The 16,095-nt window shown below is 43.3% G+C and overlaps 1 protein-coding gene across 1 annotated transcript in view; it reads right to left on the bottom strand.

Moving 5' to 3' along the window:
- Positions 1 to 16,095, bottom strand: part of AVL9 (AVL9 cell migration associated) — a 77,438-nt gene that overhangs the window by 35,699 nt on the left and 25,644 nt on the right. Inside the window, exons 2-4 of the mRNA XM_050937998.1 lie at positions 14,765 to 14,885; positions 6,335 to 6,420; positions 747 to 818 (exon numbers count right to left, since the gene is read on the bottom strand). Coding sequence (XP_050793955.1) covers positions 747 to 818; positions 6,335 to 6,420; positions 14,765 to 14,885 — 279 coding nt within the window. The remainder of the gene's footprint in view (positions 1 to 746; positions 819 to 6,334; positions 6,421 to 14,764; positions 14,886 to 16,095) is intronic.

Here is a 16,095-nt window from a genome sequence, read left to right as displayed (position 1 = left end):
TAGCTAGCAGCGAAGACACAGCGGCATAGGTAGCAAGGTAAGTACATACCCAGGGTTCCCAGCATGCTCGTACAGCCTGCACTGAAACCTGTGCTATCATGGTTTCACTATTTTTAGCCATAGCAGCAACACTAAAGCTAGCATGGATACATACGCTGAATGGAATATACAATTACTGATAGGCTTCTTGGAACAATTATTAAAAATGCAAATAGATCATATCAAGACTCACGATAAAGTACATGCATTTTTCCATGCAATGTAGTTGTAGTCTTGTCTGCCCCAGGATATTGGACAGACAAGGTGGGTGAGATAATATCTTTTATTGCACTGACTTGTGTTGGTGATAGAGACAAGCCACACACAGCTCTTCTCCAGGTCTGGAGAAGGAACTTCTAGTGTCACAGCAAAAGCTGGAAGTACCTTTCTCAAACCTCAAGAAGAACTCTTTGTGGCTCAAAAGTTTGTCTCCCTCATCAACAGAAGTTGGTCCAACAAGAGATATTACCTCACTCACCTTGTCTCTCCAGTTGAAGAAGTTATAATAAAATTTGAGTGCCTTGCCCTTCTAACACAGCTATGATTTCACTGCTCATTTTTGTTACATTTTAAAGTGTTTCTAACAAAGAACATTTAAAATAATGAAAGTTTCCAAACAAAAATTTGTCAAACCAGTTTTCCGTGTGTATTCTTTCCAAAAAAAAAAAAAAAAAAAAAAAGTTTGTTTTTGTTAGTCACTCTCTTACCAGCTGACTTAGAACACAGACACTTTTCTGTACCGTTTCTCGGGTGACATCTGCTTGCCTCACCTTCAGTGCCTATAAAAAAAAGTATTATATGTAAAAATATTGTATGTATTTTAAATAATATTTTTAAAGCTAGTTACCAGAAAATCACCACAGATCAAAACAAAACCCAGAATGTGCTATTTGAGAACTGGCCTACCCAGTGGCATGCAAATGACATTTTTAATAAGGTATGCAGCAACTTTTTAGATAACAGATAAAAATATTTTTTCTAACATACAGACTGTGATTAATAAACCAAATAATTTTTTTGCCAAATACTAGTAAGCCAAATATAATGAAACCTGAGACTAATACACGATTACCTAACATTTCTACTGAAATTAAAAATCCATTCTTCTAGCTTTTGTAAGAAACTCCTCAGTGACAAAGTCATAAAAATCTGGTAAACTGCACAAGTACCTAAGCAGTTTTTTTTCGATGGTCAGTGAAACCAAGCTGGACAGGTGTTTGCCACTCTGGGTGATGTGTGTAAATGTCTAAATGTACTTTAAAGTTGAAAAAAGATCTTTCCACTTTGGCTGCAAAGTAGGGAATAATCAGAATTAAGGTAGCCAGTTTGTTGACTTTAGAGAAGCAGGTTTGTAAATCCAGCACATGAATAATTCTATACAAGTCACTTTTCTCTTGCCACTGCTCTCATCTGTACACAGCACACAGCTTGGAATGCAATCTACTAATGTCAAAAATATTTGGAGAAGATGCTTCTTCCAGAGATTCAAGAGCATCAACCAGAAAATGTGTCTGGAACTCCTTGAATTGTTTTGGATTCAGCAATTGTACAAATTAAAATTTCTCTACACTTTCAAATTGTGCAATAACTATTCTCTGATATTGTCAATAACCTCAAAAGAGGAGACATTTATACATTGCTTGGCCTTCACTTGCTCTTTTTTCCCTTCAACGTTCACATGCACCTAACGATAACACCTCTTTCCAAAACTCGTCAAAAATTTGTTGCTTTTGACTAATTTGCTCTAACGTCTCAGAAGTCTGCTGAATACAAAACCCAATATCATAAATCTTGGTTTGAAGAACATGAAACATCACTTCTGTCACTTCAAAAATGTTGTTGTAGAGGCAAAGGAGAAACACAAACTGAAAATTATCAACGACAGTCAGCAAACCCATGGCTGAGTGAAAAGACTGAGCATCCCAAGCTACTGGATTCTGCACCACACTTTTGAAGAGTTCAGTCAGAGCTTCTCTGCTCATTTTACAATTTGTACAAGCCTTGAATGTAAATTCCACCTTGTGGTACAAACAGAAAGCTGCCTCTATTTAACTAGGCTTCCAAGAAGTTAAGTCCTTTGAAGACTGAGAGGGGAAAAAACAGAGATATTCCTTCTACATTTTGAATAAAATCAGTCTGCTAGTGTTTGCTGCAAAATTGAGGACAAGATTTAAAACACGGACACAGCCATGAACAAAAAGTGCACAGAGAAACTTTTCACGAACACATTTTTGAGGCTTACCTACGTCGCCTGCCATTACTGTTGCACTGCCATATGTCTGAGCTACAAACCTTGTCAACAAACAAACTTCTGGCACACAGTTTCAACATGCTGGCAAAGGTCAGCTGCAGTTCGATTGTTACTAAAGTCATTAAGAGCAACAAAGGGTTCAATATCACCATTCTTGGTCACATAATGCAGTACAGTCAAAAGCTGGACTTATTGGGACTGACGTTCCATCAAGTAAAATAGCAACAAATGGTGTTTCCTCAATTTCTTTGGCAATGCCATTAAGTTGGATATTACTTACCACTTTGATGAGGTTATTTTGAATTGTCTGATGTTCTAGAAAATAAAGTAGATGGTTCCCAAGTGCTGCTTGATTAAAGGATCGAATTCCCTGACTAATTCTACATAATTGTCCCGATTCAGGGAGTTATGTTATCCCTACAAAACACCATCTCTTGTTCTCTGAGATTAAATAAAACACAAATTAGTCTTTGCAAAGAGCCTGATTCTGACAGTCTTTTTATTGTGTTGTCTCACAGCACTTCTCCATAGCTCATCTAACTGAAGATCAGCACAATCTTGTTCAAATATTCGTAACTGTATACAGCCTGCTAGGTGTCGCTGGCTACTAGTGACAACCACAAGCTTTATAATGGTTTTTTCGGTCAATATATCCTGCCTTATTCCATACATTATTTTCATTGATGAAAAGTAGACAAGGTCAGTAGTATAGCTTATTTGTTTTCACTCACTCACAGATCCATTCACATTTGTACACAGCTTCACTGAAACACAGTTTCAGATCGCTAATTGCAATTTTGGTTTGGGCTTCCATTATTTATAATGTCTGTTTCTGTTGTAGTCTCTTGCACTAAATGAATCAGTGAATGAATTTGGCACGAAACTTTCCATCTTGATGAGGAGTTGACATTGCTAGCTCTGTTCAATCACAGACAATTCAATTCTACACCTTCATGCCTGAACTACTTTTTCCAATGCACAGCTGGTCAGGAAGTCAGCTGCCTACAGTAATGTTGCCTAGGCAATGTGATGTAACTTGGAGCACTGCATGCCTTGCCAGCAAAACAAGACAACAGCCAACATGAACAGATTAATTACATGCAAGGCTTTCATATGCTTGTAGAATAAAACATTTTTTGTGAATTCTTAGACCGCATGCCACTCGGCCTAACTCATTGTTGTCTATTCCCGCCCCCCTGCCCACGTTGCCATCACTGAAACTTCCATTGACTTCAATGGTGCAGTATCAGACCTTAAGGCAATATGCTTTGCAACACTACAAATAGTCAGAACAATTGGTCACAGTTGTGTTCTTAACTCACTACACAGACAGTAGTTGCAAATAGAATCATAGAAATGTTACGCTGAAAGGGACCTCAAGAAGCCATCTAGTCTACACACACTCCCCATGCTGAGGCAGGACTAAGTATACCTAGACAACCTCTGACAGGTGTTTGTCAAACTTGTTCTTAAAATCCTCCAAAGATGGGGATTCCACAGCCTCCTTTGGTAACCCTTACAGTTAGAAAGTTTTTTTCTAAAATCTAACCTAAATCTTCCTTGCTGCAGATTAAGCCTATTACTTCTTGCCCTACCTCTAATGGACAGGGAGAACAATTGATCATTGTAACAGCTCTTAACATATTTGATGATGGTTATCAGATCATCCCTCAGCCTTCTTTCCTCCAGACTAAACACACACAGGTTGTTTTAATCTTTATATATGTCAAGTTTTTTAAATCTTATTTTTTGTTGCTCTATTCTGGATTCTCTCCAATTTGTCCACATATTTCCTAGCATGTGGTGCCCAAAACTGGACACAATACTCCAGCCCTGGCCTCGTCAGTGCAGAGCAGATTGGAACAATTATCTCCTATGTCTTACATATGACACTCCTGTTAATACACCCCAGAATGACATTTTTCACAGCTACATCACAATGTTGTCATATGTTCTATTTGTGATCCACTATAACCCCAGATTCTTTACTGGGATAGTAGTTCCTAGCCAGTTTATTCTCCATTTTTAGTTGTGCGTTTGATTTTTTTCTTTCTAAATGTATACTTTGCATCTGCCTTTATTGAATTTTATCTTGTTGATTTCAGACCGACTCTTCGATTTATCAAAGTCATTTTGAATTCTAATCCTGCCCTCCAACGTGCTCGCACCCCTTCCAGCTTGGTGTCATCTGAAAATTTTACAAGCAGAGTCTCCATTCCATTATCCAAATCATTAATGAAAATATTAAATAGTACTGGACTCATAACAGATCCCTATGGAGCTCCACTAGATATGCCCTCTCAGTTTGACAGTGAAAACCACTGAAAAGTACTCTGAGCTTAAGTTCTCAACCAATTATGCAACAACTTCATAGTAATTTTATCTAGACTGCATTTGCCTAGTTTGCAGAGTATTACCGAGATGACATGCAGAGTCTTTGGTATTAAAGACTATTTAAAAGGCATCAGCATAAATAGAAGGCAATGGAATGGGGAAGAAACAGGTATGTTTAGCTCAGGGTGATTCGACAAGCAAAAAGCCACAACCTCTCCCTCCTCCTTCTCTGACACAATATCTATACAAAGGGACCAACTGAAAAGCTTTTGTCTGGAAAGAGTGTTTCATGTTCTGGCATTTTCTTCTAGCCAGCTGTAAATGTAAGTGGCAACACCTGTGGAATCAGCCCCTCTCACAGCTAGAACAAATAGTTCTAACATTTATCAGCAGGCCTAGAAAGGGTAGAGGGAGAAATCATATAGCCAAATGATTCTCTTATGTTGTACAAACAGCAAGAATGTGGATTACAGCCCACATATCTATCAAAAAGCCAGACTGGGCAGAATGCTGAAGTTGTTGCTACATAAAACACATATTGCTTTATATTCCACTTGTTTCAAAACAGTTCAATTTAAAATCTATTTACCCTCTTAATGGTTAGTGAACAGCAGAAACTGTAATCAACAGTATAATAAAACTAAGTTTTGTACAGTTAAATACAGAGAGACTTTAACCACAGGATACCACAATAATTGCCTATTGCACAAACACTGAATAAACCAGAGTCAATACAATAATAATAATAGAATTGCAATTATGCATTTAATATTGTAAAGCTCATTCAAACAAGAATTAATAAACAGACTTTAAAAGTAATCCAAATGTGATTGAGGGACAATATAAATAAAGTGCACAGCATGTCATTTAAGACTTCTGAACATAAAAGTTATCCAGAATGCCTTCTAAAAACTGTTAGACATTCAAGATTGTTGCACGTCATTGGAAAGGTTATTATACATATTTCAAAATAAGTGTGTACTTACATTAGAGAGTAATTATAACTACAAACATTTATATTGTGCCCATCACTTTTTAAAATCTTGGCACATTGCACATATATCAGATCAAGTACAAGACAATTTTCTCAAAGAGTAGGACAATACACACTACAACCCCCTTACTGCCTAAAAATACTCCCTTGAAAATCTAACTGGTCTGGACAATAGAGAACTACATTTAATGGGAAACTGCAAAAGAGAATTTTGATCCACCTTGAAAATTTACTTTTTGCAAAGGAGACCAATATCTTTTCTGGAAATAAAGGAGATACGTGAAGGAAGAATGTGTGTGTCTGTGCAATAGGTACCCAAAGATCTTCTAAGGGCTGTTACTGGAATAATTTAAACCTGCTTTCAGCAACGAGTTCCACTTCTCTGGCAATATAAATTCTTAGCTAGCCTGACAGATTCTTCCAGCTTACTTCAGCTTCTGGGAGCTCTCGCCTGGTAGATTCGCTGTAACCAAAACATATAATGGGACGTGTAAGGAGACTGACATGAACCACAGTGCTCCTGGTGGTGAAAGAAAAGAGAGACTTCTTCAGCTCGAAAGGTGCCTACTCTGCAGATTCATAGGTTTTAAGGCCAGAGAGACCATTCTGATCAGTTAGGGTTGATCTCTTGCATAATGCAGGTCATAGAATTTCACCAATTCATTTCTGTATCAAACCTACAATTTTACTCTTGCAGCTTTGCAACTATAAATTACCTTGGCTTCAATTTGCCTATAGCACGAGACACCATATATTGTGGTTCGATCTCCACATCTTGGTGGCAAGTGGAAAAACACAGTATCTAAGAAAAGAGAGAAAAAGTTTCATCAGCCGCCAACAGAACAATACATCAACATTTTGAAATTTCAGCTCTGTAGTCATCTTTTTCAACATTACTCTCATTTACAAAAGCCTTACTGAAGGAACTGCACTTTCTACCAGCTCTACCCTTTTGTAAGTAGAACTTTTGTAAGTAGAGCTGAACTCTTTTTGTCTAAATCTGTGACCAAACTGTTCCAGTAACTAGTAAACAACTCACTTTCTCTCTGTGCAAAGGTGCCAAATAAGCAATATTTATGCTATGACATGACAAAGTGCATTAAAAAAAGAGCTTTTCATTAAAGCTGTAGGGTTTACTTCAAAGCTAGACAGTGTTTAATAATTATGCAAACAGATAGATATATTACTGCCACTAACGGTTAATTGCTAATTTATAGATACAGCAAAGGCAAAGCACTCATTAGAAGAATTCTGCTTTGCAGTTCACAACATTTCACTATGAAGGGAACCCTGTCTTGAGAGTGACCAAAATTAGTTACTGACTTTACAATAATAAAATGAAACAGAACTGTACTTAAAAATATGGAGTAGTCTATTGAGAACAGGAGTTAGGTACTAAAAACAGACAGCCCCTTTTACAGATTTCACTGCATTCTAAAGAGATTGGGTAGGGGTTTAGTAGAATTTTTAATAAATGTCTCTCCAAGCCAATAAACAAGTAGCCTAATTCCCCATTTCACTAGACACTAGTAACCCCTACACTGTGAATTACTCAAAACCTGCACAGGAAAACCAGGCCCAATATGTTATAGTAAATTTACAGTAATCTCATTTTGAAATACATTTGGTAATTCCAATTTAAATCTTTAGTGTGTTTCTAGCCATAAAACCCAAGGATATACACCCAACAGGTTTAGTTGCTTTGTTGCTATGCTAGCTTTGCAGCAATCTCTCTTACTTCAAAATATGCATTAGTGACCTGTTGCTGTGGTAATGAAATGACACAAAGTCAACTATTTAGCTTTCATGCATAGGGCTGTGGCACTGAGCCAATGCAGAAACAACTTCACTCACCTGATCCTACTTCCTGCTTTAGAATGCACTCTGTAGATCATTTGATATTTAATTATACAGAACTGAAACAAAGTCAGGACCAACACAGAGTCAAGGAGTGGCCTTTTACTGATGCAAAGATAAATTCTTTTGATACAACTCCTGTACTTTTGCTACCAATTCCAGATGAAATACCTCTAAAACTTAGAGGGTAAGATGCAATTTGAATTAGAAACATAACAAAACCCTAATTAAAAGTAGTATCTGGGTATTTTTGTGATTTTACCATTTCTTCTTTTTAAAAGTTTTCTTCTCCCCTGTTGCTGTGCAGAGAAAAAACGGTTACTCACCTTCTCGTAAGTTTTGTTTTTCAAGATCTGTTGTTCATGTCCATTCCAATCAGGTATGCACACACCATGTGCATGACAGCTGGAAGATTTTCCCCCTAGCAGTATCTGGGCGCCCCCGGAGTTGCAATTTCATGGTGCCCAATATAGGGCCTTGCCAAACCAACCCCACCTCAGTTTCTTCTTGACAGGTGCTCCGACAGAGGGGTAGGAGGGAGGGTATTGGAATGGACATGAACGCCACATCTCAAAGAACAACAGTTACAAGAAGGTGAGTAACTGTTTTTTCTTCTTCAAGTGCTTGCTCATGTCAATTCCAATCAGGTGAATCACAAGCCCAAGTTCAGGAGGCGGGGTCAGAGTTGTCCACCTATTGGAGCACAGCTCTACCAAAGACCGCGTCGTCTCCGGCGTGCTGGGTAACTGCATAATGTGTGGCAAAAGTGTGTACGGAGGACCACCTTGCTGCCCTGCATATTTCCTGGGCAGGAACTTGAGCCAGTAAAGCTGCTGAAGAAGCCTGTGCCCTGGTGGAGTGTGCAGTGATTGGAGGGGCTGGCACCCGTTCCAGGTTGTAGCACTGTCAAATGCAGGACATGATCCACAACAAAATTTGTTGGGAAGAGACTAGAACACCCTTCTGTCCACCACAGCCACAATCAGTTGAACGGACTTCTGGAATGGTTATGTTCTTTCAATATAAAAGGCAAGCGCTCTGCAGACATCCAAAGAGTGAAGCCTCTGTTCCCTGCCGCTCGAATGTGGCTTAGGACAGAACATTGGAGGAAGATGTCCTGGTTGATGTGAAACTGGGAGACAATCTTCGGGAAGAAAGCTGTGGCCTGAGCTGAACCTTGTCCTTATAGAACATGGTGTAAGGAGGCTCTGATGTTAGGGCCTTGAGCTCAAACACCCTCCTGGCTGAGGTTATTACCACCAGAAATACCACCTTGTACAAGAGGTAGAGCAGGAGGCACGCCGCTAGCGGTTCAAAAGGCAGTGCCGTCAGTCTGGAAATGATCAGGCTGGGATCAGCTGCCCGACTTCCGTATATAACCTGTCGAGACCTTTGAGGAAACGGTTGATCTGAGCCTGGATGGAAGGCAGAGATGGTGGCCAAGTGAACCCTTATTAACAACATGGACAGCTGCTGATGCTTGAGATGGAGAAAATAGTCTAATATAAGTGGCACAGAGGTGAGTGTCAGGGATGAATGATGCCAAGTAGAAGAGATTTTTGATCTGGTCAGCACAGCAAGGTAGGCAGTCCTGGTGGAGGGCTTTCTACTGCCAAGGAGGACTTGTCTAACCAGGTCTGAGCAAGAGAGCTCCGTCGAAGTCAGCATGGAGCTTCCATAGGTGCAGTGACTTGAAGTTTGGGTGCTGAAGCCGACAGTGATCCTGAGTTAGTAAGTCTGGGAAGAGCGGCAAGGTGACTGGAGCTTCCACGGACATTTCCAGGAGTGATGTGTACCAGTGCTGGCGGGCCTGGCTAGGGCTATCAGTATCACCGAAGCTTGTTCCCTCCATATCTTGAGGAGCACCTTGGTGAATGAGAGGGATAGGTGGAAACACATAGAGAATATAGCCTCCCCATGGGGAGGTGGAATGCGACTGCGATGGAGCCCGGGCTGTGATTCAGGAGGGAGCACAACTGCTGGCACTTCCTGTTGCGTCATGTGGCGAACAGGTCTATCTAGGGAAAACCCCACTGATGGAAGACTGCGTTTGCAACGTCCGGGCAAAGGGAACACTAGTGGCCGTGGAACGACCTGCTGAGATAGTCCGCGAACTTATTTTGTATTCCAGGGAGGTGTGATGCTTGCAGATTTATCGAATGGTCTACACAAAAGTCCCACAGCACAGGAGAGAGCAGCACTCCCCCCGCTCGTTTGTTGATATAAAAATATCACCGTGGTGTTGTCTGTCATAACCGATATACATCTCCCTGTCAAGTGGGCTCAGAAAGTGTCATGCGAGGTGCACCACTCTCAGTTCTCTTACACTGATCTGGACAGCGAGTTCCGCCTGAGACCAGAGGCGGTGTGTCTTGAGGTCTTCCAGCTGTACTCCCCAGCCCAAGGCTGACATATCCATCACTAGCGAGAGGGATGGCTGGGGGCTGGTGAAGGGGACCCCTGCACATACTACCTATTGGTCAAACCACCACAGGAAAGAGTCGAGTACCAGGCAAGAAAGGGTTATGATCCTGTCCAAGCTGTCCCAGGCTGGCCAATACACTACCGCTAGCCACGACTGAAGAGGTTGAAGTCTGAGTCTAGCATGCTGTACTACGTAGAAACAAGCCGCCATGTGTCCCAGAAGTTTCAGGCAATTCCTTCTTGTGGTGGCGGGGAACTGCCTGAGACCTCGTACGATGTCGCCAAGCGACCGAAGCCTTGCTTTTGGGAGGTATGCCCTGGCTTGCGTCGAGTCCAGTACTGCCCCTGTAAACTCTATCCTCTGAACCGGGGACAACTTGATTTCCCCTAGTTCAGAAGGAGGCCCAGTTCATCGAATGTCATTCTTATGAAGTCGACTTGTGCCTCCTCTTGAGACCTGGAGCGGCCCTAGATGAGCCAGTCACTGGAGGTACTGGAACACCTGTACCTGTCACCTGCGCAGAATTGCAGCCACAACTGCCATGCATTTGGTGAACACTTGAGGTGCTGCCAACAGGCCGAATGGAAGGACTCTGAATTGGTAGTGAGTGTTGTTCAACACAAACCTGAGGTATTTTCTGTGGGACAGAATTATTGCTATGTGAAATTACGCATCCTTCAAGTTAAGGGTGGCATACCAGCCTCCTGGATCCAATGAAGGGCTGATGGAGATCAAGGAGACCATGCGGAACCTGAGCTTCTTCATGAACTTGTTGAGTTCTCGCAGGTCTAGTTCTCGCAGGCCTCAGCCTGCCTTTGGCTTTCGGTATTAGGAAATACCGGGAATAGAAACTCTTGCCCTTCTGCTCCTGAGGAACCTCTTCCACTGCCCCTAGCAAAAGGAGTGAATGCCCCTCCTGTATAAGGAGTTGCTCGTGAGAGGGGTCCCTGAAGGGGTGCAGGGAAGGAGAGTGATGGGGAGCGGGAACAGAATTGGATGGAGTATCCCCTCTCTACTGCGCGGAGCACCCAGTGGTCCAAAGTGATACAGGACCGCGCATGGTAGAAAGGGGACAGTTGGGACAAAAAGGTGAGGTGGGGTAGATCCAGTTCTTGTTCTGGTGTGCCATCCTCAACCACACCTTCAAAAGGCCAGTTTAGGGCTAAAAGGTGGCTTGGGTTGGCCAGAGCCCTGGCCTGAGGACGGGTGCAGCCTCTTTCTGCAGCTCCATTCCTCCTCCAGGACCATCCTGTCTGTTTTGCTAGTAAAACCGCAGAGGAGGCTGCAGCCTGAAGTGCCTGCGCTGTGTAGCAGGGGTGGCGGGTGTATAACCAGGGACTTGAGGGCGGCCCTGGAGTCTTTTAAACTGTGCAGTTTCCTGTCTGTCTTTTCCGAGAACAGGGCATGACCTTCAAAGGGTAGATCTTGAATGGTCTGTTGGACTTCATGAGACTTGAAGCCAAGAGGATCTTCTCATGGTCACCCTGGTAGCCATGGTTCGGGTGGCCACATTGGCATCGTCAAGAGCCAACTGCAAGGAGGCCTTAGAAATGAAATTTTCCTTCCTCTACCACGGCATTAAATTCAGAGCAGGAGTCTGGTGGTAACAGCTCATCAAACTTGGCCATCACTCTGCAGGTGTTAAAGGAGTAGCTACTAATGATGGCCTGCTGGTTTGAAATGCGGAGCTGTCAACTACTGGTGGAGTAAACTTTCCTCCCAAAAAAGTTCACCTTTTTTGCCTCCTGATTTTTAGGGAAGGGTCCCTGAAACACATGACGCTCCCTTTGTTTTGCAGCATCCACCACCAAAGAGTCGGGTGGAGGATGAGAATAGAAATGCTCGAATCCCTTTGAAAAAGCATCTCTCATTTCTCTTATCTGAAGGGGGGCAAAGAAACTGGAGTATGCCGCAAAGTTTTTGTGGTTTCATTTATAGACTTGATGAGTTTGGGCCACCCTACGCAACAACTGTTGCAGGATCCTGTTATCCTCCAAGGCCGGGGTTGTTGAAGTGCCCGCAACGGCCTCATTTGCAGAGGACATGGACGACAGCACTGGCATGTGGCCTTGGTCACTGCCCTCGGCACCAAGAGGGTTGTGCTGTTCGTTAGGTTGCTCTATCGCCGGTGCCATGGTACCACAAGGCCAGCACCAGGATGGTTGCCAGCACTGAGTACTTAGCAGCAGGCAGAGGTATCAGCATAGTCTCGAGTGCGAGCTGCTCTAAGGGGGCGAAGGATGCTGACACGACCAACGCCGACCTGGATCTTGAAGCCTGGCTCTGACCTGGGCTTGATGATTGGACTCTCTGGGCCTAAAAGGCCACTGACCTGGTGGTTGCCACTGCGGTGGCCAGGGCGCTGGAGGATCTAGACCTCCTGCTGCTGGACCTATTTGAGCACTAGGACTCCGCCTCAGACTCCGAGATCTCCAAAAATGAAGACTACTGAGGAGCAGTAGTGGGTGGTGCCAAGGAGTGGTGCCGTCCCCCTATATGGGCGGTCAGCATCGAGGAGTGATGCACCGGAGATGGGGAGTGGTGTGACATTATGGCCAGCTTGCCCCTAGATAGGATAGGAGGCCGAGTTATCACCAGTGCCTCGTCCCTCCTTGGAGAAGATGGTGCCGTCAGGCAAATAAGGGCCTATGCCACTTCAGAAGTCTCTGTAGTGGAGAGGAATTAAATGTCCCGGCCATGACAGTCTGGAGAACGGTAGTGGGCCAGACTCAATTGGACCTCTTGCAGGGCAGGAGTCGACAAGCCCCTAGGAGGCACTGGGCCCGAAGCAGGCTGGATGGGCTGAGGCCTCCCTGCCGCTGGCTCCTTAGGCTTAGGAGGGGGACAGTGTCCCCTCTCCGGCTTCTTTTTCTTCTGGGGCACCGGGGACGAAGATCAGGGCCTGCCAGAAGTCTTATGTTCAGCGCCGTGTCGGTGCCGGGAGTTCTTAGCCGCCTTTCTTGGCGCTGGCTCGCGCACTGTCGGCACCAGTGCGCTGTGCACGGAGGCGGCAGCGCTCGGCATGGGCTCCGCCAGCCCGGGGCTGGACTGCAGACAGAGTGCTGCCTCCATGAGGAGAATTCTGAGTCTCTGCTCGCAATCCTTAAGGGTCCTCGGCTGAAACCCCTTGCAAATGCGGCACTTGTCATTTTGGTGACTCTCTCTGAGGCACTTCAAACAAGAAGTGTGCAGGTCACTCTTTGGCATCACTTTACTACAGACTTCACACAACTTGAATCCCGGTGACCGAGGCATGCCCCAGTGTTGAGGAACGAAACGGGGGAGGAGGGGAAGGGGAGGCAGGGGAGACCCTGGCAATGGAAACTTAGGGAAACTACTAACACTATTAACAATCTAACTATATAATAATAATAAAATATATGGAGGTATACCTGTCTCATAGAACTGGAAGGGACCTTGAAAGGTCATTGAGTCCAGTCCCCCACTTTCACTAGCAGGACCAAGTACTGATTTTGCCCCAGATCCCTAAATGGCCCCCCTCAAGGATTTAACACAGAACCCTGGGTTTAGCAGGCCAATACTCAAACCACTGAGCTATCCCTCCCCACCAACTGACAATGGAACACTGCTAAAGGCACTTGCAAAAGCAAGAGTGAGGGAAGTTCCAGCTAGCTGTCTCCGGTGGTAAGAAGGCACTGAGGGGGGATCAGGTCAGCAGGGCCCTTTATGGGGCACCATGAAGGCACAACTTCAGGGGGCACCCAGGCCAACCCTACGGATACTGCTAGGGTAAAATCTTCTGGCTGTCATGCACGTAGTGCATGCGCACCTGATTGGAATTGACATGAACGAGCACTCGAAGAAGAAACAGACAAATTGACTGTATGTGGCACCACAGTACATAATGAAAGGCACCACAGTACATAAAAAGTACTGTCACAAATGCATGAAGACAAAAATCTGGAATGAGGAAAAATATTTTTCCTCTAATCTTTCAGTTACAGAACTCTTTGGCACTACTTGTAAAAGTAAAACATTTTCAAGTGTTCATTTTAAAGTGATCCCTTTTTCTCCAGCGCCCATAGTGCTATTTTGATACTGATTCAGAATTTGAAACTGCAAGTTCCAGGCAATAGGACTTGTGTAAACTGATCCTTGGTTTCTCAGAAGGCTGGTCGTCTTGAGGAGGAAGATTAAAGCAAGATTAAGAGAAAATTTTTAAATAAAATATTTCATTTTTCCATCTATAGACAGAGCAAAACTATCTATAGATATATTTACCTATAGACTGCTATGCCTTGGCTAAGTCCCACCTTTTCATTCTGAAGGCCACTACTCTTCATAGCAAGTCCTCCTGCCCTTTCATGGTTGGTTCTCACTATATGATTTCTGCAGACCATCAAGGATCTGTAGAACACATTTTGAGAACCACAGATCTATTTAAGCAAAAACAGATTGCTTTGTTCATACACTTTTGAATACTTTTTCTCCCACCTCCAAAAATATTTTATGGACCAGATTTCCTTAATGAAGGTTTTGGGGAGTGTGGGTTATTTTATTTTATAACCATAGGCAAGTGAGGTTGTACCCTTTAAAGGAATCCCCTGTACTGAGTGAAGATTTCCTGCTGCTGCATTCTCATGATCAGGGTTCAGTTTGAAAGCACAAATATTTTAAGTTGCTTCTTTTTACAGATTCCATTTCTGTAAAATCCATTTCTGCAGTTGTGGACTAAACTGCAAAATAGAGATTAATATAATTCAAGTAGTCAGAAGCCTGGTTAATTAATAGTTCAAGAGTCAGGATTCTTTTCCCCCCAGTAGAAGCACACAGGAGGACCCTGTCTTCAGTTACTGCCACAGACCCTCACTCAGATGCTGTAATCTCATGTTTGCTTTCTTACCTTCTTGATAGTTGTGAGCTCCATCTGGCAAGGCAAGGAAAGGCAAGTATTTCCATTCTTCTGGTAAACTGTGGCTGTCATGTCCTTCTCCTGGGATGAGGGGAGGATAGGAGAATTCAACCTGAAGACAAAAACAAAAAAGACCATGTTACCAAAAACAGAAATACATAGAAACTGCCACACCAGCTCAGTCCAGTGGTGCCTCAAGTCCGAAATTCTGTCTCCACTGGAGGCTAGAACCAAGTGCTTCAGTTTAAGGTGCAAGAAATTCCATTGTGGACAACCTGCATGAGGGTCTACATCCTTTACCCCATCTACTTGTGGATGATTTCACTACAGTAAAACCTCAGAGTTACAGGAATGGGGGTTGTTCGTAACTCTTAAAATGTTGTTCTCTCAAAAGTTTACAGCTGAACATTGATTTAATACAGCTTTGAACCTTTACTATGCAGAAGAAAAATCCTGCTGTGACGGACTGCATCACAGAAACACCTGGCTAGCTGCCAACTGATGTGCCAAGACTACTTCAGCCCCTGCTTTCCCTGCCAGCTTGGGACTCCAGCACCCTGTCTGTTGAGCCAGACATGCCAATCTGCTCCAACACAGACCAGGGTCTGAACCACGTGCCCCAAAGCTGCAGACTTAACTGAAAGCAGCTTAAGAAGTGTTCCTGTCTTTAACACTCAGATGCCCAACTCCCAGTGAGGTCCAAACCCCAAATAAATCCATTGTACCCTGTATAAAGCTTATACAGGGTAAACTCAAATTGTTTACCCTCTGTAACAGTGATAGAGGTTTGCACAGGTGTTTTCCCCCCGCCCCCCATATTAATACATACTCTGGGTTCATTAATAAGTAAAAAGTGATTTTATTAAATACAGAAAGTAGGATGTAAGTCGTTCCAAGTAGTAACAGACAGAACAAAGTGAATTACCAAGCAAAATAAAATAAAACACCATGTCTAAGCCTAGTATAGTAATAAAACTGAATACAGTTTAAAATCTCACCCTCAGAGATGTTTCAATAAATTTCTTTCACAGACAGGATGCCTTCCTAGTCTGGACACAATCCTTTCCCCTGATACAGCCCTTGTTCCAGCTCAGGTGCTAGCTAAGGTATTTCTCATGACTGCAGACCCCTTTGTTCTGTTCCACTCCCTTATATATCTTTGGCACAAGGCAGGAATCTTTTGTCTGTCTTTCTGAGTCCCCACACCCTCCTTTAAATGGAAAAGCAGCAGGTTAAAGATGGATTCCAGTTCAGGTGAGATGATCACATTTCACTGTAAGACTTCATTACCCACTTGCCGGCACACACATATACAGGAAGAC

This window comes from Gopherus flavomarginatus, chromosome 2 (genome assembly GCF_025201925.1).
Source record: "Gopherus flavomarginatus isolate rGopFla2 chromosome 2, rGopFla2.mat.asm, whole genome shotgun sequence".
NCBI lineage: Eukaryota > Metazoa > Chordata > Testudines > Testudinidae > Gopherus > Gopherus flavomarginatus.
Note: the sequence above shows the minus strand (reverse complement) of the source record. Positions and strands in the feature narration are given on the sequence as shown.